This window comes from Schistocerca serialis, chromosome 2 (genome assembly GCF_023864345.2).
Source record: "Schistocerca serialis cubense isolate TAMUIC-IGC-003099 chromosome 2, iqSchSeri2.2, whole genome shotgun sequence".
Taxonomy (NCBI): domain Eukaryota; kingdom Metazoa; phylum Arthropoda; class Insecta; order Orthoptera; family Acrididae; genus Schistocerca; species Schistocerca serialis.
In genome coordinates, this window is record NC_064639.1 from 742,681,788 (window position 1) to 742,705,330 (window position 23,543).

Here is a 23,543-nt window from a genome sequence, read left to right on the forward strand (position 1 = left end):
AAGGAAGTTGTAACATCCGAATACCCGAACACAAAGGGAACTATCGACAATGACAGGCCGAAAACTCAGCCTTAGCAGAACACTTCTTCTTTTTTTTTTTTTTTTTTTTTTTTTTTGTTGAGACGGGAACAACAAAGTAAAATTTAGCGAGACGAGCGTTTTGGCAAAAAAATCGCATTATCATACACCTACGTACAGAGAAGCAATAGAGATTCCTAAACACCGTAGTATCTTCAATAGAAAAGAAGTTTTGAAGTCAGATAAAATATGGATGTCGACTTTGCGTCAACAGAACGGAAATTAACTGATAGTTTTTAATCGAGAATGATGACGCCATCCAAAGACAGTCATACAGTCGGTATCACGTGACGTATGGTGGTGCCCCCATGTGCTTTATAAATGTGAGAGCCCTCAAACCTTAGTGGCAGTACCAGTTTTAGCGCAGAAGATGTCTACCGCATTTGCAGACGAAACGTAGGATGCTGTTTTATACATCGACAACGGCCTCTCAGCCCGGAAGAAGGCCCCGGGCCGTGAAAGCCCACATTGTCTAATTATATGTATTGTTTCTAAATTTTTGGAATTTGCGAATCACAACTTTTGTCGATGTTTATCAGCTGACAGAATTTTTTATACACAACTCCCCACTCAGGAGTCCCTTCACTTTATTTTCGACAGCTATTGGAAACTTCAAACAATAGTCGCCTCTTCGAAAGTGCCTTTTTAGTAGCGGTTATTGTTACAATGGACGTAGCTCATATAGGTTAACGTTTTCTTTTTTTCAAAATCTTCTGTAGAGCATTAAGCTTTGTCTGGCTTCTTATATGATTTCTAACCATCTAAAACATAAAAATGATGGCGCAGTAATTTGAAAATAATGTGCTAAGTCTTTGATGAGCACCTGTGTGATACAAGAGTTCGGCTTCCCTTGATGCTGCACAATCGTTAGAATGTCAGCAGAAATAGTGACATACGGAATTAGTTGTGATTTGTGTTATGAAGGAAGATTGGGTTTAACGTTCCGTCGACATCGAGGTCATCAGTGATGGAGCACAGGCTCGAATTATGTCAAGTATCGGAAAGGAAATCGGACAGGGCCTTTCAAAGGAACCATCCCGACATTTGCGTGGAAATCCAAATCCGGATGGCCAGACGCGGGTTTGAATAGTCGCCCTCCCGAACGCGATTCCAGCATGCTAGCCACTGGGCCACCTAGCTCGATATTTGCACTGAGGATTTGCTTACTACAAGCATTGTCTCACTCAACATAAAAAAGTTCCATGGTTGTAACAATACGCCCCTTCACTTTAGAAGGCTGCTGCTGGGCTGTGTTCGTCATCATGAGTGATTACCAGTTGGCAGGTTGGTCACCAATTGGGTGGAGCATCGATGGTTAATGATCGTCTAAGGGGGCTGTCATTACCCGCTGCTCCCAGTACTATTTTGAGGCAATGATGTTAAGTTCACAAGATGACTAACATTACCCCGGGTACATTAGGGTGGGGTACTGATGTGCAAGTTATAGGTAGGCGCAATGCCGGTCAATTTACAGTGTGACTGTCAGTGCTCAAAATGCATGGTTGCATCCAACAATTAAGAAGAAAAGATAAAAGTTTCGTAACAGTAGGTGGTGTTGGAGGTCAATACTGCAGAGGAAAAGTAAAGGATGCATGCAGTAACTAGACTAAAACTGACGCAGGTTGCAGTAGTTATGCAGATATGAGGAGACTTACGGTGATCGATTAGTGTGGATAGCTATATCAAACCTGTCTTCAGACTGAAGCCCACAACAACAACAACAACTGTGACCTCTACTCCTGAAATAGCGTAGCTGCAAGGGTAAAATATATAGCGTTCCATTCTAGAGACGGTTAGATAAACGAATATTGCTGGACATTCCGAGAAGATAATGATGGGTTCGAGATTTATTTTTTATGGGTTAAAAGCGCACGTTATGTAAGATACTTTAAAAGGGTCTTACCGACACAGTAGCCAATACACAACTAACTGGAGGGGCAGGCTCTGTACCAGTTTCTTTCAGCTGCAAAAATAACCATACTAACAATGCATTGTACCAGGCTTTTGAGAGGAAACAGATGTTCATGAATTGGATCTTATTCATAAATTTTAAATCATTGTGGTTTTTTATTTTCGTGTTGCCGTTACGTGTCGACTTCTAGTTTCTGGTTCTGATGCAATATTTTCGTGGAGCTTATCCCCTTATAAATACAGACTGCCCTAACTCTTAGTTATATGCTATTATTAAACTCCAAACTGCATCAGCACTGCTTTCTTTACATTGAGCGTTGACTTCGATTTACGAAAGTACAATTAGAACAATGGTTGAATACTGTCACTTCGACTGTTTATAAGAATTTCTAGGTAATTGCTGTTAGCAGTGAATACTGTACCAGTTCTCCACATATATGAGTCCTCCATAACTTGTAGCGAATTTATGTAGCGACTGATGCAAAGTAATTCTAAACAGTGATACTCAGATCGAATACACTTTTTTGACTGGTCCTTTTTTGATGTGCTGCATGGATTCAGTAAGAAACTCCTTTTTCTGTCTGTAAATTTAATACCAAAACCAACATTTGTAAATAAAAGCTGCGGGATTTTCATAATTTCCTGATAAACTACACGAGGTGACAAAAGTCACGGGATAGCTATATGCACATAAATTATACAGATGGCGATTGTACCGTCTACAGACTGGAAAACTGTGGCCTGGTCAGATGTGTCCGATTTCAGTTGGTAAGAGCTGATGGTTCGGTTTGAGTGGGACTCAGATCCCACGAAACACTGGACGCAAGTTGTCACCAAGGCACTGTGAAAGCTTGTGATGGCTCCATAGTGACGTGGACTGTATATACGTAGAATTTATTGGGTCCTCTGATCCAACTGAACCAATCATTGACTGGAAATGACAATGTTTAGCTACTTGGAGACCATTTACAGCCATTCATGGATTTCGTGTTCCCAAACATGTCACCGGAGACACTAGCACTCTGCTAGGAAATATATGAGACACGATATTAGGAGGTAGACTATTACTTATATTATCTCACTGTATTACTCTTGCGATAATCAAATGATTAGGAATTGATTAGTGAGAACCGTATGGGATTACCTTTGGCTAGTAACTTTGCTCATGGCATTCTGAGGCAGATGGCCGTATAACAGTTGTGTACATTAATTAATATTGTAGGCCCCTCTGATCTTAACACATTATATTTGCTTACGTTCAGGTTCTACCTGCAGTCCCTGCAGCGACTGTCGAGCCTCTGCGTGTGTTAGAGCATTTTGTTAAGGTCTTCTACTGTTACTATCTTCCTGGAGATAACAGCTCCGTCCGCGAAAAGCCTCTTACAGATTCTGTCGTTACCAACTAGTTAACAGTTGCAGAACATCAAGGATATACTCCATATTTCCGTTATTTCCAGACACAATCAGAAGATATTCCTCATATACAACAGATCTCAGCAGAAATGTGCTTTCTTTATATCATGGTCAGAGACAGAACTTAGCGTACTACTGTGTTTTATGTTGGTAACCGCGTTTGTGAACGGTTATTACATGTTACGCATAGTCATGGAGCGTATGCAGTTAATGGCGAAATCTGACAGAAATGAATGTGCATTCCGCAACACAGGTGGAAGATCGCTTCTTCGAAACCTCGTCATTGTCTCTCATTTAGAAGCTGAAGTTGGAAATTTGGCTCAGATATGTCTACAACCATTTCCGCTAACGGTACAAAAGTGTGGTGCACTGAACCGTCATCCTAGTGTTCCAAGCACTTCAAACAGCAAGGTATCGACAGATGCGAAAGGAAGGCCACAGATAACGATGGCAACGTCGTCACACCCCATCTTATCCACATTTCACACCTTCTTTTGACGCCTTGGCGATGGTATCAGAACCGTGACGCCCAGTGTTGAAATCACGCGTTTTTTTTTATTTTTTCTTATTTTTTATGAAGTAGGTGAGGAAAATATTTCAGGCACACGGCTGCTCAGAATCGACACGAATAGACCTCCGGGGGTGGCATACATGGCATCGCGTCATTGACACCCCTCCCCCCCCCCCCCCTTCTACATTTCATTGAAGAGTTAATCCTCACACATCTCGAAAACGACAGTTCTGAGATCAGCAACAGGATGACAACCTTGACAACCGCTAGCACTGCTGACACCCCCCCCCCCCCCAACGACACTGTGTCTCTCTATCCCGATTTCATCGTCGTCCAACCGCTTTCGACAGCCCCGACTTCGAGAGCGCTTTTAAAAACCATTTGAGAAAATTTCAAGGTTGTCCGAAGCTGCAAACTATGCGCCCTCCTGTTTCGCACCCTCCCGTGTGTGATCACCGGAAAAGGATGGGGGGGGGGGGGGGGGGCGATGCGGTATTGACACATGAATGAATTACACGGCAAAGGATTCCTCCAGTTTCCATAAGCACCCTTTGGTGTTCGGATCACGCTGAAGTATCGTTGAATAGTTTCGAACAGTGCCTAGCGGCTACAACCTGTGCCTAAGAGTAGAAACTGCAGTTGCGCTACACTCGAAAGGGGTGCGATCAGTTGAATGGGGACGCAGCCTATGTCCTTAGAGAGGCCTTGAAACGTCCGGGAGTGTCGGCGGTGCCAAATGTTTTCAAGAACATCGTCCTGTTACTTATCATGCTGCGAAATGTTTTCGACCCCGAAATGTGTGGGAAACAACGACCTAAGGAAAAGAGTGGTTCATTGATGCCATTTATGCCACCCTTTGTCGATCCTGAACGGCGATGTGTCTGAAATGTGCGTCACGCCCATCCATAAGAAAACCCCATGATTTCAGCACGAGGCATCGTGGTTATAATCTCTCTCGCAGAGTCTTCAAAGAAAGGAGTGAAATGCAGGCAGGAGGGAGTGTGACGACCTTCCCATCGTGTGACGCACCCATGGTGCCGTGATGAAATCTGTCGCCGCTGTGACATCATTAACCGCCATTACAAGTCACATGAGTTTCTGAGCTCTCCCCTTTTTCCGCATGTGTCCACACATTGCTGTTTGAAGCGTCGTCCAGCCCATGGGTAATGCCGCAGGATGCCACGTTTTAGCACCATTAAAGAAGAAGGTTTTAGGCACTCTTGAGCCAAGTTTTTACGTCAAAATAACAGACAGTTACAGGATTCCCAAAAAGTGATCGCTTAATTGTGTTGCGCAGCGTGTACAATAGTAAAAGCTAAAACACACTACACATGTGTCTCATATGGCGCGACATGGTCGCTAATTAAAACCCTGCGACACGTCGTTCCTAGAAAAGTATAGTAAAATCTGTGAGAGTCCCTTAATAAGATTGAATTGTTAATGGGTTGTATTACATAAACAGGGAAGAGACAAGTAAGTGCGAGAGTAAACCAAACAACGTAAGAAAATGGAGCAAATATGCCATGGACTCTGTACCATGTAACGACATGGCAAGGTATAAATACGACAGGCGCTCAGTAATTAATGTAAAACACTATCAAATACAGCAAAGTCGGCATTTTAACAATTTTAAATTTAGCTGTAACCGTGTTTTAATTACCGCGTTTTATCACTGTAATAACCTATACTTTTGGAAAGCCCAATATACATTTTACCTATTGCACTCTTATATTCGTTGCATTCCATTTTTTTTTTTTTTTTTTTTTTTTTTGCATCAGTCTACTGACTGGTTTGATGCGGCCCGCCACGAATTCCTTTCCTGTGCTAGCCTCTTCATCTCTTCATCTCAGAGTAGCACTTGCAACCTACGTCCTCAATTATTTGTTTAACGTATTCCAATCTCTATCTTCCTCTACAGCTTTTGCCCTCTACAGCTCCCTCTAGTACCATGGAAGTCATTCCCTCATGTCTTAGCAGATGTCCAATCATCCTGTCCCCTCTCCTTATCAGTGTTTTCCACATATTCCTTTCCTCTCCGATTCTGCGTAGAACCTCCTCATTCCTTACCTTATCAGTCTACCTAATTTTCAACATTCGTCTATAGCACCACATATCAAATGCGTCGATTCTCTTCTGTTCCGGTTTTCCCATAGTCCATGTTTCACTACCATACAATGCTGTACTCCAGACGAACATCCTCAGAAAAATGGTTCAAATGGCTCTGAGCACTATGCGACTTAACTTCTGAGGTCATCAGTCGCCTAGAACTTAGAACTAATTAAACCTAACTAACCTAAGGACATCACACACATCCATACCCGAGGCAGGATTCGAACCTGCGACCGTAGCGGTCACGCGGTTCCAGACTGAAGCGCCTTTAACCGCACGGCCACACCGGTCGGCACATTCGCAGAAATTTCTTCCTTAAATTAAGGGCGGTATTTGATATTAGTAGATTTCTCTTGGCCAGAAATGCCTTTTTTGCCATAGCGAGTCTGCTTTTGATGACCTCCTTGCTCCGTCCGTCGTTGGTTATTTTACTGCCTAGGTAGCAGAATTCCTTAACTTCATTGACTTCGTGACCATCAATCCTGATGTTAAGTTTCTCGCTGTTCTCATTTCTACTACTTCTCATTACCTTCGTCTTTCTCCGATTTACTCTCAAACCATACTGTGTACTCATTAGACTGTTCATTCCGTTCAGCAGATCATTTATTTCTTCTTCACTTTCACTCACGATAGCAAAGTCATCAGCGAATCGTATCATTGATATCCTTTCACCTTGTATTTTAATTCCACTCCTGAACCTCTCTTTTATTTTCATCGTTGCTTCCTCGATGTACAGATTGAAGAGTAGGGGCGAAATGCTACAGCCTTGTCTCACATCCTTCTTAATACGAGCACTTCGTTCTTGATCGTCCACTCTTATTATTCCCTCTTGGTTGTTGTACATATTGTATATGACCCGTCTCTTCCTATAGCTTACCCCTACTTTTTTCAGAATCTCGAACAGCTTGCACCATTTTATATTGTCGAACGCTTTTTCCAGGTCGACTAATCCTATGAAAGTGTCTTGATTTTTCTTTAGCCTTGCTTCCATTATTAGCCGTAACGTCAGAATTGCCTCTCTCGTCCCTTTACTTTTCCTAAAGCCAAACTGATCGTCACCTAGCGCATTCTCAATTTTCTTTTCCATTCTTCGGTATATTATAATTGTAAGCAGCTTCGATACATGAGCTGTTAAGCTGATTGTGCGATAATTGTCGCACATGTCAACTCTTGCAGTCTTCGGAATTGTGTGGGTGATGCTTTTCCGAAAGTCAGATGATATGTCGCCAGACTCATGTATTCTACACACCAACGTGAATAGTCGTTTTGTTGCCACTTCCCCCAATGATTTTAGAAAGTCTGATGGAATGTTATCTATCCCTTCTGCCTTATTTGACCGTAAGTCCTCCAAAGCTCTTTTAAATTCCGATTCTAATACTGGGTCCCCTATCTCTTCTAAATCGACTCCGGTTTCTTTTTCTATCACATCAGACAAATCTTCACCCTCATAGAGGCTTTCAGTGTATTCTTTCCACCTATCTGCTCTCTCCTCTGCATTTAACAGTGGAATTCCCGTTGCACTCTTAATGTTACCACCGTTGCTTTTAATGTCGCCAAAGGTTGTTTTGACTTCCGTGTATGCTGAGCCTGTCCTTCCGACAATCGTATTTTTTTCGATGTCTTCACATTTTTCCTGCAGCCATTTCGTCTTAGCTTCACTGCACTCCCTATTTATTTCATTCCTGAGCGACTTGTATTTCTGTATTCCTGATTCTCCCAGAACATGTTTGTACTTCCTCCTTTCATCAATCAACTGAAGTATTTCTTCTGTTACCCATGGTTTCTGCGCAGCCACCTTCTTTGTACCTATGTTTTGCTTCCCAACTTCTGTGATGGCCCTTTTTAGAGATGTCCATTCCTCTTCAACTGTACTGGCTACTGCGCTGTTCCTTATTGCTGTATCTACAGCGTTAGAGAACTTCAAACGTATCTCGTCATTCCTTAGTACTTCCGTATCCCACTTCTTTGCGTATTGATTCTTCCTGAGTAATGTCTTGAACTTCAGCCTACTCTTTATCACTACTATATTGTGATCTGAGTCCTTATCTGCTCCTGGGTACGCCTTACAATCCAGTATCTGATTTCGGAATCTCTGTCTGACCATGATGTAATCTAATTGAAATCTTCCCGTACCTCCCGGCCTTTTCCAAGTATACCTCCTCCTCTTGTGATTCTTGAACAGGGTATTCGCTATTACTAGCTGAAACTTGTTACAGAACTCAATTAGTCTTTCTCCTCTTTCATTCCTTGTCCCAAGCCCATATTCTCCAGTAACCTTTTCTTCTACTCCTTCCCCTACAACTGCATTCCAGTCGCTCCTGACTATTAGATTTTCGTCCCCCTTTACATACTGCATTACCCTTTCAATATCCTCGTACACTTTCTCTATCTGTTCATTTTCAGCTTGCGACGTCGGCATTTATACCTGAACTATCGTTGTCGGTGTTGGTCTGCTGTCGATTCTGATTAGAACAACCCGGTCGCTGAACTGTTCACAGTAACACACCCTCTGCCCTACCTTCCTATTCATAACGAAACCTACACCTCTTAAACCATTTTCTGCTGCTGTTGATATTACCTCATACTCATCTGACCAGAAATCGTTGTCTTCCTTCCACTTCACTTCACTGACCTCTACTATATCTAGATTGAGCCTTTGCATTTCCCTTTTCAGATTTTCTAGTTTCCCTACCACGTTCAAGCTTCTGTCATTGCACGCCCCGACTCGTAGAACGTTATCCTTTCGTTGATTATTCAATCTCTTTCTCATGGTAACCTCCCCCTTGGCAGTCCCCTCCCGGAGATCCGAATGGGGGACTATTCCGGAATCTTTTGCCAATGGAAAGATCATCATGACACTTCTTCAATTACAGGCCACATGTCCTGTGGATACACGTTACGTGTCTTTAATGCAGTGGTTTCCATTGCCTTCTGCATCCTCATGTCGTTGATCATTGCTGATTCTTCCGCCTTTAGGGGCAATTTCCCACCCCTAGCACAAGAGAGTGCCCTGAACCTCTATCCGCTCCTCCGCCCTCTTTGACAAGGCCGTTGGCAGTATGAGGCTGACTTCTTATGCCGGAAGTCTTCGGCCGCCAATGCTGATTATTTATCAAAATTTATGTAGTGGCGGGGATCGAACCCGCGACCGAAGGCGTTTTTTGTTTATCAATCAAAGACGCTACTCCTAGACCACGGCTACCGTATGTTATGGTTGTGGCATATGTGTAGAATTGCAGCAGCGACATCTATCGAACTTACGGCACAAACATATGTTTTGGCTACTGTGCTGCAGTTTTTTTTTATGAGCAACAGCGCAATTGACGATACCGCAACGGTTTTATTATGTTATGATATACTATAAATAGGCATTCATCGTCATGTTTTATGCACATATTTCCACATCCATGAAAGCAATAATGTGTTGCTATGGCATATTTCATTGTTAAGTTGTAATCTCTCTACTACTGTTACTTCATGTCCCACATTTCGCTGCATATCTGAGGATGGTCATTTCTGATGGAAATCGATGGTCTAAGAACCAAACGGTTTGTGATCATTCACGGAAATAAAAGAAATGTACTGTACATTGGTCCATAAACAAGTCGTTTTCGAGATGACTGTGAATTTCCGGTAAAGAGTTGCAATTGACCTCAATATGTAGAACTGTCCTAATTCGGACAAATTTATGTGAACGGTATATATATCAGCGCAAAAAATACGTCCACGGTGAGTTCTTTTACATGCCTCATTCCTGTGTTTCAAATTTGTGTGAATCGGTTGAAATTTTATTAGGAGAAAAATACGTGTAATTAATAGCCGCCCCTTTGTTTTCTGAAATCCTTACCGTTGCCACAATATAAGCAACATGGTTTGACAGACAATAAAAGCAACCTATACTGTATCAGTCGTCAACTGAGCCAACAAAAATGTACATCGGTTCCCAAGCTGTCTAAAGTCAGTATTATAATACACTAAAAGTTGCGAAGCAGAATAAAAAACTGCTACCACACCACCGAAAAGCGTGTATGTTCTGGGAAGGGAGTTAACCCTACTTCTCCAGCGCAGTGAGCTCTGCTACCTGCAAGGTGTTAGCACGCTTGCATCTTATTTATAGACTTAAGTCCCTTATAATTTTTACTACTACTAACAAGTAAAAAAGTGCAAATATGTCAAGATATTTTGATTTGAATACTATTGGAGCTGCTAGATAAGTCGAAAAGCAGGTTCCCTTATTTCACATTCCTGACTCCTGCCAAGAAAAATTCGCCATTCCTCTGCTATAAAAGGAGAACTTTTCATTCTGGTAAAATAAATATTTGAGATTAGGTCAGACTTGCCTGTACGTTATTAGATAGTTGCACTATTAAATATTTGTTTCTTCAGGAAAAAGACCTTTTAAAATTAATGAAATAATTGTGGCTGAAAACTCCATTTCTTCATTCAATGTGATTTCTGCAGATTCTTCTTTGCGAAACATTATTTTTAATTGGTCCAGCAGATTGCAGGGCAACTGTTACATTGTACTTTATATATTCCACTCTGTTCTGTTATTGGGATGTATAAGTTTCCTCTTGGAGGTAAAAGATGTCAAAGTCTCTTGTTCATCGAGAAGGACATTTTAATAAACTGCCTATTCAAAAGAATTTTTTTCTAATTGTTTAATGAATTTGTGAGCCAGAAAGCTTTTCGTGTTACCCGTACCTAAGTCTTCTCTCTGTTGGTAAATTTTATAAGTAAATCAGAAGTAGTTATACGATAATACTAGTTCAAGCAGATCGACCAACTCTTGTAACTCTGGTATAGTTAGTTAACTTTTTCTGATAATTACAATTGTCTCTTTGGCAGGTATATTGTGAATAGATTAACGAAGTAAAATGCAAATTTAGCTTCTCTGGGAATTTTTACTTGTTTAATGAGCATTGTTAACTAACATGTATTTTTTAATGAGTATGTTGTTTCAAAAGTGTGAAATTCTCCATGGATATTATTTAATAGTTGGAAAAGATTTTATACTGGTGTATTCTTGAAGTTAACAATCCATTTAATTGGAGAGTTAGTTTTGTGCCTTTGGTTGTGATGAGTTTGGCGGAAGTAGAGTTCATTAATTACTAACATTTTACTTATTTATCAAACAGGGGAAAGAGAGCTTAAGTATTTCTTTAATTTGTGCTGGAATCTAGTGGTTGGATTGTGATTCAATTTAATAATTTTGTTGTCCTCTGTGCAGGATTACAGTGGAGTTTCATTTATCCATCTTGTGCATTGAGGTTTTGTTTCAAGTTTTTCAACATTTCGTTTGTTTTTCTTTCCTTGCTAATTTTATCAGTAGTGCGTGCTAAGACAATTTGTTCATTATGGCTTCAGTTGGCCATATCTGTAGCTTGCTTTGTATTTCCCATAAAGATTTTTAACTTATAGTGATTAAACATTAGTCTGATATTTATAAGGCCTTTGATTTGTTCTGTATCTGTGAAACTGATGTTTCCTTTATTTATAACTCTTTCATAGAAATTCTATGGATTAGAAGTTAAATTAATGTGGACACTGCGGTATTTCTTTGTAAGGGGCTCAATTTTTTTGTATGTTTACCAACTAGAGGAGTTCTAATTTTTGTGCATAAGATTGTAAAATAGTCATCCACATAATTCATTTCTAGCAGATGTAGCATTTTAGTAACTCAAGATGCAGGTGGCAAGGCAACTACTAAGTTCTTGTTTCTGCTTGTGCTGTAGCTTAATTTCTTCACGTAATCAGACTTTCTCAAACTGTCTGCTAACTATTTTGGCTGCTTGTTTACAACATTTTTTCATGATGTTAGCATAATTTGGTATTAAACTATAAAATGCACATTCTTTGTTAAATATGATGTGGAAGGCCAGTTTGGTTATCTTTAGTTTCGTGTTTTTAAATGAATACACTAATCTTAGTGCCTGGCTAGACAAATATAAGGTAATTTTATGCACTATTGTCAGTGTTTCTTCCGTGCCTTTATTATTTTCGCAAAATAAAGAACAACCGCCTTCAGTCACAATCGTGATTTTATTTCAATGTATGACGCATTTCGAGACCTTAGGGGTGATCTTCAGGTGCTCTGACAGTCTTCATGAATTTATTGCATGTTTAGATGATTTCTGGTCCTTACAAAATTACTTTTATATATTAAAAATGAATTCATAAATTTCTTAACTTCACTATTGTTAATTGAAAGGAAGAACATAATTTTTACATTACAGGAAACAAACCTACACTGATACTACAATACACAAACAATCACACCAAAATTAAAGTATATTTTTCTCTTGACGGGACATGCACAACTGTTGATTTTCATCATCAGCGATAAAATCTGCTACAGTTGTAAAAATTATTTAAAAAAGGAAAGCACTCAAAGCGCAGCCCGCTTTCTGGGCCTGTGTCTATATTCAGGTGCATCTGCAAAGTTATAAATGAATAATAACACCCATTCACATAGTAAAAATAAGAAAATCTAAATTCTTAGAAAGAAACCTGTTCGTAAACTGAAATGTGAGTCCATGAATAATGCATAACTGATTTTAAAATAGGTTAAAATATGTTAAAATAGTGCATTCCTGGTACATGACACGCAACAGGACATCCTCTTCAATCCTAGACCTGCCAGAAAGCCTCTCGAAGAGGGGAACCTGTGCAAAGGGACAGAGGTATTCAATTAAATGAGCGGGAACCACCGTTGAATGGAACGTAAGTATATTAACAGCCCAAGATCCCATACCCCATTACAAAACTTGCAACTGTCCGGAAGTAAACTGTGTCACACATGGATCCACTTGAGGACAGACAGGGGGTTATATGGACCGTGATTATATGGAGCGTGCTCCAGTAGGCATGGGTCAATGCAGAATGTAACTCCATGAGCACAGTTTTCGATTCATCAGTGGTTCATACACACCCATCCGACCCATACCAAGCTACACATAGTTAAAATACAGGCGCGAGAGATCGTGTAACTATAACATATGCGAGTGGACTACTCAGTCTATCTGACGGTAAAAATATTAATTAATGTAACCGCTAACAACAGGTCTAAGAAACCACAAACCAGCACCCGCTGCAGTGAACGCTAACTTCTTTTATGTAGCAGTGAGGCATCATTTACGGATTACCATGTTTGCAAGTGGATACAGTGCACACCAATCAATAGGGTCCACCCAAAGTAAATTCACATTATTCGTGTAATGTCACTCGAGAATTCATATAGCACATTTAGAGAGCATAGTCCCAAACTGTCACTAATTTGTACCCATACAAAGCTGTGGAAGAACTAATGAAAATGGAAAGAAATCTCTAAAACATTTATGGCTTACCAGCAATTTAGCAGAAGCATCTAAGTCAGAGCAATACTGATCACATTAAGAATATCCATTACTATAAATAGCTGAGTGAAAGATTTTTAAGGAACATTTCTCACGGCAGAATTGATCAGACTAATAAAATCAGAAATAAGACCAAAATAATGAAAGCCAGTGACAACAACCAAAGCAATAAAAAACGTATTAGTCTCGAATAACTGAGCCCAGAAACGTGCTGTGGTCCTAAGTAACCAATCCTCCATAAGAACTTTCCGTTTAAAAAAAAAAAATAATTTTTACAATTGTAGCGGCTTCTGTCATTGATGATTAAAATATCCTTCTCCACAAACAACGAACTTGGACACCACTTACCTCACACAATACAGTAAACATAAACATCCCAATAATAGATAACAGTGGAATATACAAATTACAGTGTAACAGTTGCCCTGCATTTTACACATGCCAAACAGCAAGAATTTTCCGTACACCTTGGAAAGAACACACTGATGTTTTTAACCACTTTCGTAAATCCACAACAGACAGCTGCATATACCCTAGGCAAAGACTAAGTGAAATCCACAACAGTACTCCGCACAGAAAACCATGTCAACAATCTCGACCCATGAGCACAACCAGAAATGATGTTATACACAGAAAAAACTTTTGAAAACATTTTAAATCAACAAACAGAGATTAGCAGCCACAGTTATTCCAATAATTTTTTGCTAGAGAAACAATATTCAGTAGTGAAACCATTTGATAAGATGCACCTACATCTGGCCTATTCACAAATATTTGTTTTACAAAAACTAACGATATCTGTATAATTGATAATATAGCAGCTTTGTATGTTCCTTGAAATAATAGCACACATGTATCTACAGAAATGCAGCATCTTTACATTCGAAATTATATGACTCGTTTTGACTTCTGTTTACACATATGTTGTAGAATGGAAAGTGCATATACGTACATAAACATGTTTACTCGCACTGTGCTTCAAAACCATGTATCCACTACTGCAAACTGCAATTTATTTTTCGAGTAGCCTTCGTTTCGTAAACTTACGTTCATACACTGCCACTTTTTATTACAGCAGTGAAATCTTACTAGGATCATAATTAGCCTAGATCTGAAAAAAATTATGTAAACTGTGAAGGCATCTCAAGATGGGGCAGCAGGGATTGGAATGGCTTATGCATAGAGATAAAATCATGATTGTGACTGAAGACGTTTTTTTTAATTATTATTTTACGTAAGTAATACGGCTACAGAAGAAACACCGACAGCAGTTGATAAAAGTAAGATATATTTCATTGTTGTAATCAGTATGTAATTGACATACATTCAAAATAATGATGAGTTGCCGCACTAAAAAGACTAAAACTGTTACAGAACTCGCAGGTGAGCTTAGAATGACATACAGAAGAAGTAGTGGGATTGTGAATAATTTAAAACAGACTTAGAAGGGGGGTCATTTGAAGACACTAATGCAAAAGTACTATTCATCAATGAAGCATAAAACAGAAGGAGATGGAATTTACTAGTGAAGTCGCGTAATATGTGAAAATAAACATTTTTTTCAGTGAGATGACGCTCACTAGCGAGGCAGAACGTTAGGTGCTGATGCAATTTCGATAAATGATACACATGTGGAATTACTGATACATCCACAAGGTATTTATTGTTGCTGTGTGCATATATGAGAGATGTGTGTGCTTACATATTTTTTGATAAATAATCGAATACTTGTGAACAATGCAACAATTAACGGATTTGAGATGTAGCTTACATCTCATAAAACATCCTGTAGAATTGGGAATATCTTGGATAAGTAATTATATACTTTAGAAGATGGTGGATTACATTTCGATTGACTGTTCGGTTTTAAAGGCCTCCTTGGTATACTGTATTGTGATTGGTTGTGTCATTTTATGGATGAAAAACACTTTTTTAAATACTCACAGTGCTATTTGCACTCCTTAATTATTTTCACCATCACCATCTTGGAGTCTTAAATTTTTGCCCTTCGCCATTTTGGATTGAGATGTCATGCATTATGACCCAGCCTATAGCCAATCTCCAGTAGCACTTTCATTTTACAAGGTCATTTAAGAGCAAACTGCATCAATTTTAGCATAATTGTGCAACTCATTTAACATATTTGAACACTTTCAAAATAACTCATAACTCTGGTTATGGAAATTAGCGGCAGTTCTGCTGATAAAATTGTCGATCAAAACAACAAAGCCATATTTTATTTTCTACAGATAGGGTGTAACTGACAATTATGTTTAACAGGTGATACATCATGATGCTTGATATAAGCAGTAACACATGCAAAAGGGTACTGTAGAAGTAATATAAGTTTTGATAAATCCTGTTAGTAACAGATAATGTTTCAGCAGTTCCTCAATGGATAGCCTACAGTTTCTCAGGAACGGGAGAGAACGGGGCGACTAGTACTCAAAATGCAGTCCATGGCATGGACTCTAGTGCGGCACACAGTTCAGAGTTCATTGTCTCCGCTCTATGCGTACCGTGAAGTGCGAGATTTGAAAGTGATCCTATCCTCAAACTTACGCTGGTGTGCTAAACTTCAGGACGAAAAGTAACTTCCGTACTAAGCGTCACTCCCACGTAACATAGTTTCCTGAACCTTGGATCATCCACGGACAGAACTGAGACTGTAAAGTACAGAACGCAACGGTAACAAATACGCAATGAGACCAACACAAACGACACTTTTATTCAAATACAATATTTATATTGAAGTCACCTCTATTTATGATGGTCCTCTAACAAGGGATTCCCAAACATTTTCTGTGACGAAGTGCTTGGAGAATCCTGGTACTCTGATGGAAAAACCTCCTTTATTTTGACTGTTGATAGAAGTTTAATAAATGAGAAAAACTTGTTTTATTCAAGATTAATTCAGTTTCAGATTATAATTAACACAGAAATAAAGATAAAATTGTTTACAAATCCGTATTGTCTAAATATCTAGAAAGAAAAACGCCGTGTTATTAGGAAGTTTTTTCTCAGAGCACTTGAAGAGCGATGTTCCTTGGAACACAATTTCGGAAACATGGCAGAGACAGTAGAAAAGGAGGGGCATTTTTCTTAATATGGTGCGCTGACCAGTGGCTGGTGCACGTGGACGGGCTACAGCATGTTTCCCCAACGCGTATTACATGTGTTCGATGGGATTAAAGTCGAGGGAACGGGCCGAATATTGAATTCGCCGAATACCCTCTCGCTTCAAGAGCTCCACCACCTGCGCTGTTCGTGCGGTCGTCCACAAAAATGAAGTCAGGACCGAATGATCCTGAAAAGGCAATGAAGTTAATTAGTTAGTAAGTTACGTGTTCCATCGGTCAATAGCACGAAAAAACCGCTATGATGTAGAACGTGTCAAATGCACAAGAAATGCGCACAGGAAACAAGTGTTCTTTTTTTACATTGTAGTGTTATACCTAAATATTTCTATTATCTATCCCATTCCCTTAAATGGCACAAAATGCATTATTAGATCTCCAGATTTATTTACTCATATTCAAGAATTCGTCTATGGTATAGAATGAGTTGTCAAGGAGGTATGATTTCAATCTGCTTTGGAAACTGTTACTGCTGTCTGTCTTTCATTTATAAAAAAGTTTTATAGCAGTATATTTTACCCCATTCTGTGCCAAGGATAAGTTAAGTAAAGGATAGTGTAGGTCTTTCTTTTTTCTGGTATTGTAATCATGAATGTCGTTGATTTTAAACTGGTCTATGTTGTTGAGAAAAAATTTCATTGCTGAGTAAATGTACTGTGAAGCAGTTCTAAGAATTCCTAACCTTTTAAACAGATGCCTGCAAGATGTGCAACTATGTACCCCACACATTATTCTAACTACTTTCTTTTGAGCAGTTAATACCTTTTACCTAAGTGTTGAGTTGCCCAAGAATATTATTCCGTATGACATCAGAGAGTGGAAGTATGCAAAGTATGTTAGCTCACTAATCTCTACATCCTCAAAACTGGCAATTATTCTGATTGCAAAAGTTACTGAACCTAGTCACTTTAGGAGATCCAAAATATGACTTTTCCAATTAAGATTCTCATCTATATGTACACCCAAAAACTTAGTATGCTCTACCCTGGCTACTGACTTTTTTTATGTGTTATGTTTATTGAAGGAATTATACTTTTTGCAGCAGAAAATTGAATGTACCATATTCAAAGACCTGGAGGGCAGGACGCCCATGCGACTTTATGCCTCCCCCCACGATAAGAGATGGGTCACCAAAACAAGATGGAAATCAACCTGTCCTTCGGACGCCAGCGTCAGTTCTTCGGAACGCTCCCAACGTACGGGGAACGATGCTGTGAGCAATACCAAACTCCTGGACTACGCTCGTCACAATTCATCTTTCTTCCACTTACCCGATGGCTCTTCTCCATATCAGGTCACCCACATGTTGTCTCCGGGCTATGAGCTTGTGATGAAGAAAACAACCGCAGTGCACCGTTACCACTCGCTGATTGACACACACTGCCCCTTTCCGTCCTTTAAACTGCCTCGCGTTGCGGGGCCCATTCCATTTGGCACTATAGTCACGCTGATCTCATTCCGTGCGACGCAAAAATTTCTGTGTACGACTGGGTGACCTCCAGCGACAGGCTCTCACACTTTCATTCGCTTCCACTGTGTTTTTGGTATGTTATGTTACGTTATCTAGCTCGACATGTGTTTCAGAAACAGTGTACTGTACATCCAAACGGTACATTTCTGGACATGGGTTCCTAATCAAAACATTATCTTCTAAGCCACTCAATAGCCCCTAGAAGCTTATAATATGAATTTTGAAGCAGCCTGTATAATTTGGTTAAGATTTCTCTACTTGTGGGGTACTGTAAGCGTCAGATCGATTGCATATTTTCTTTCAAAGCGCAGCACTTATCAGGAACACTGTTGTAATGGTTGGCTACACACTGAAATGAAGAAGTCATATACTTTGAAGAGCCAAAGAAACTGGTACACCTGCCTCACATCGTGTAGGGCCCCCGCGAGCACGCGAAAGTGCCGCAACACGACGTGGCATGGACTCGACTAATGTTTGAAATAGTGCTAGAGGGAAGTGACACCATGAGTCCTGTAGGGCTGTCCATAAATCCGTAAGAGTACCAGGGGGGTGGAGATCTCTTCTGAACAGCACGTTGCAAAGCATCCCAAATATACTCAATAATGTTCATGTCTGGGGAGTTTGGTGGCTAGCGGAAGTGTTGAAACTCAGAAGAGTGTTCCTGGAGGCACTCTGTAGCAATTCAGGACGTGTGGGGTGACGCATTGTCCTGCTGGAATTTCACAAGTTCGTTGGAACGCACAGTGGACATGAATGGATGCATAACTTTTGTTCTTTGAGGCCCGCAGTGAAAAACATGTCTTTTAAAGACATGATTATTTATGAATAATATCTAGCTACACTGCTATGTAAGTTGCTTATATTTTATCTCATACACCCATTTCGGGAAATTGTCATCGTCAAGTGCTTTGTAAATACATAGATAAGGGATGGTCTTAATATAATGGTTTTGTAACTATGATCTGGAAATTTATAATATATCATTAGGTGTTTTACCTTAAACGTAACATCGTTGCTGTCATGTTCTGTCTGTTTTCTAATTATTACTGACCAAAAATTGCGACCACATTGATGATTCACTACTGGTGCTGTGACGAATTTCCTCATTTGAGAAAGTTCATGATTACCGACAAAAGCTGCTGATGAAATTTATTTATTTAACAACCATTTTCGGTCCACAGACCATCGTCAGACACACAGACGCATTCATATCATATCAGGCGATATAAAGTCGTTGGTGTCAGATAGTGAAATTCATGAATTCAACTCGGTCATCAAATCTTAATATAAACTACATCGTCAGATATAAACTGTGCTAGCAAGTGCACTTAAAGATGCTTCATCCGTCACCTACGACTATGTGACAACAGTGATGAACTCATTGATTGTATTGTCTGACGCCAATGACTTTATCTTGCCTGATATTATGCAAATTATGAACCTGATGGTGGTCTGTGGTTCGAAATTGGTAATTAAATAATGAAATCTTTTCACCATTTTTTGGAGGTAATCACGACATGTTTAAAATATTTACGAACTGTGGACACAATCTTTTGAAAATATTTGAGTATCCTCATATTGCACGCATACCGTTTTTACGATTGTCATGGAAGCTCCGCACCGAAAATGTTTGCCGGCCGACGCTGCAGCAAAGAATTTCAAGGGAACGAGCATTTAAGGACAACAATCGACAAGTTGGACATAATTAATTCTCACACTTTGCGACCGAGGCGTAGGATTCCTACGCTAACGTAAAATCATAAAAAATTTCAATGCAGTGCCACCATCCAACTTCGGAAGAAATCGAGAAAGTTCAAGCAGTCTAGTTACTCGAAATGAATAATTATGACTATGGTTTTCTGGTAGCAAAATGGCGTTGTTTTGGCTGATTTCATGGAACAAAGTTCAACGCATAAGCTGATGCATACTGCGAAAATCCCAAAATAAAAAGCACCATCAAAAATCAACAGCACGAAAAACTTTCGTCGAAGGTAGCCTTCCAAGGCAACACACGTCCACAAACAGTTACCTGTACCGATGGTGAGGTCCAGTATTTCCCTTGGAAATATATCGGCGACCTGCGATACAGTCACAACCTCGCAGCCAGGCGTATGACCCATTAGACTGGTGGCCAAAGGTTTGACGACAACGTGAAAAATTAAGACTGAATCGTCGACCGATTCAGTTACCAAAGGAAGAACTTTTAGGCAGACGGATTGAAAGAGAGAGTACAACTTTACGCAGAGGTCTCCGAAGTGAAAGGAGATTTATAGAAAAGTGTAATAGGTTTGTAGTAAATTGAAAGAGTCACTGAAGACTTATTCTAACAAATATATATTTCTCATGACTCAACACCGTTTACTTTTTGAATAAGGTGTTACTAAATTCTCTCCGTATCTCACCGTTTCTTATGTACCGTAGAATATTTGCACTAATTTTAGTCACAGTATTCTGAAGCTTCTCTTTCAGTGTGTCCGAGTTTCCGTTATGCATTAACCGTTTAGACAACCGTTGTGTTAGTGAGATTACCTACGTTTCATTTCTTGTACAGTAGTGGAAATCAGTGTAAAGGCATGGATATCTGCATGATAATTAAGTTGTTGGATAAGTTGTTCACAATGTATATGCGACAGTATGAATTCCAGTATATCGACAAATGCAACTAAATGATACTGCATGTGATGTAAACAGCACAGTATATAACAAGACTTCAACGATTCAGGTGGCAGAGAGTGGAACTCTGTATAAAGACAGCCGGCTCTGTGCGGTGTTAGTGTGTGCGTACGTGGCCTTCCTGTTGATAGGAAACAGATGTCATTAGCGCCAGTGCGTGTTGAGTACATAAACCACGATTGACACAGTGCCGCGAGGAAAACAATTACCATGTGATGAAAAAGCGAAAATCATTACGTACAAGGAAATGAGGCTCTCTGATAATCAAATCGCTAAGCAATTGATCTATTCATTGCAGTGATTAATAATCTCGTTACATTGGGTACACGATATGGACGTAACGGAAAATATGGGCAAAGGAGAAAATTATCTGAGGTATAGGAAGGACTACTTTTGCGCAAAGCAAGGGCCACAAACCAATATTCTTCTCAACTTAATGCTGATTTACAGTTGCCAGTAATTACCATATGACAAATACCTTGCATTCAAGAAACAACTGCAGAAACCCTATCTGACACTCAAATGTAATCAGCGTAGATTGAAGTTTGCTGAAAAATATATGCGACAGATCTCAGACTGGGATAAAGCGATTTTCAGTGCTGAAAGGAAGTCTAATTTAAATGAGCCGCATAGATTTCAATATCATTGGCATGATCCGACAACAGAGCAACAGGTAAGGATTAACAGAAATTTAGTGGAAAGTTAAGTCAGGCCTTTATTAGTTGAACACTGAGGTACTAAAGAAATAATTCATTAGAATCTATGAAGACCTAGGTGACGAAAGTCTAACATTTCAAGAAGATAATGCTGCTGTGCATGTTCCTGCTACAACAAAAAAGTGATTAGAAAATAAAGTATTGATGTCTTGTTCTGGCCTGCACGTAGCCCAGATCTTAACCCCGTGGAAAACTTTTGGGGAGTATTTTCAAGATGTGCTTTTCGCAACAGATGGCAATTTGAGTCCGTATGTGAGCTGAAAACAGGATACGAGAAGAGTGGGAGACAATTTCCCTGCAAGAACAATAAACCCTAACACAATCAAAGGAAAGAGAATTTTTATTGTAATTAGGAAGAACGGAGGTTAGATAAAGTGCTAACAAGGCAATAACACAACAGGACAGTGCGTGCCCGTATACCCATTCCCATACAGAAAATGCAAACGCCTTATTTTATTTCTTGTGTTATGAAACGAACAATGAAATTCCACGATGATTATTAATGTCTTATGTGAGTCCACTACTTTCACAGTTAATTCGATAAATGTATGCTTCAGACATAGTACTATTAGTTTTGTGAAACCCTGCATTTACAGTGATTTCCACTACTGTACTGTTCAACCGGATGGGCAGGTAATCTTGTTAGTCTAAAGTGTTATGTTTCACCTTCACGTACTAATCACCTGATGACAGCTACAATCGATGTCATTCTTACCGTCAACTCCAACGAATACGCCCTCTCTGGCCTCGTCAGAGATGCCAACCCAGGCCCACCAGAGTCCGTTCTCCTTGGCGAATATCTGGTTCAGTCCGTCGACGGCGTTACGGTCTGGCGGGATCGCCAGCCGAGATCCATCAGCCTTGCAGGCCTCCTTGGCCGCCCACCACGTCTTGAACGTGCGGTAGAGCTTCACCAGCCCGTAACCAGGCACGAACTGGTAACCTCGCGGGATGTCCGACACTTTAGCTGCAACACAAGTCACATTCGTCACCCCGATAGGTTATCCATAGTTGTTCTACTACCTATGAAGTGTGGTTTCCACTATATCATTATGTACCATTATGTTACAAGTTCTGCTGCCTCTCTTTATTATCTGCTTGGGGTCTACAGTAAGTTCTGTAGCACAGTTTCCAATCACTTTGAAAGCGACATTTAATCTTCTATTAATTAACAGAAAGTATAAAATACCAAAGAAGATTACAAATCTTGTAAAAGCTACATTTAAAGTCTCGAAAGAGAAAGCGAAAAAGCAAGATGGACATTCCATGTCTTTCGACATAAAAACAGGTGTCATGCACGGAGATGGAATATCACCACTCTTGTTCAAGATAACATTATAGGATGCACTCGGTGTAGCATACAAAGCAAAAGAGGGAGTTAGCAGATAATGTAACATTACTCACGGAAAGTCTAGATTACCTTAAAATACGACAAAAAGACTATTCAGAAAAGCATGGTAAGTGGGATTAAAGGTAAATGACGAGGAAACAAAATGCCTCTCCAAATGGCTCTAAGCACTATGGGACTTAACATCTGAGGTCATCAGTGCCCTAGATTGCCCTAGACTTAGAACTACGTAAACCTAACTAACGTAACATCCATGCCCGAGGCAGGATTCGAACCTGCGACCGCAGCAGCCACGTGGTTCTGGACTGAAGCACCTAGAACCGCTCGGCCACAGCGGCCTGCGGAAACAAAATTAATGAGGGCAGCATGAAATTACAAGACAAAAAGGCGAAAATCCTATATGTGTCTGAAGAAGTAAATGAGTTTAAACACCTGTGGGTTTTAGTGAAAACCGGAAATGATAAAAAGCAAGAAATGGGAAGAAAGATGAAAGCGTCTCCAATAGTGTCACATTTACTCAACAAATTGCTATCGTCCACTTGACATTAAAGATGATCCGAAATACGGATACACTACAATGAGACGAGTTTTGTAGTATGGGCAGAAATACTACACCGGCAAACTTCATGGGTAAGTAGCTGATGTTTTGAGGAACAAAATGAGGATAGGCACCCATGTCGCGAAACATCATCCATCGACGCTACAGAACGTCAATGTTACAGGCATGGGCACCTGTACATGTGTACCCAGCAAGGAGGCGCAGTGGTTAGCACTCGATTCGTATTCGGGAGGACGAAGGTTCAAACTTGCGTCCGGGCACT

General features: G+C 40.0%; 1 protein-coding gene across 2 annotated transcripts in view; it reads right to left on the bottom strand.

Moving 5' to 3' along the window:
* Window positions 1–23,543, bottom strand: part of LOC126457946 (macrophage mannose receptor 1-like) — a 77,018-nt gene that overhangs the window by 10,036 nt on the left and 43,439 nt on the right. For both annotated transcript variants that reach the window (XM_050094676.1, XM_050094677.1), the window contains exon 4: window positions 22,090–22,341. In XM_050094676.1, the coding sequence (XP_049950633.1) occupies window positions 22,090–22,341 (252 nt within the window). The remainder of the gene's footprint in view (window positions 1–22,089; window positions 22,342–23,543) is intronic.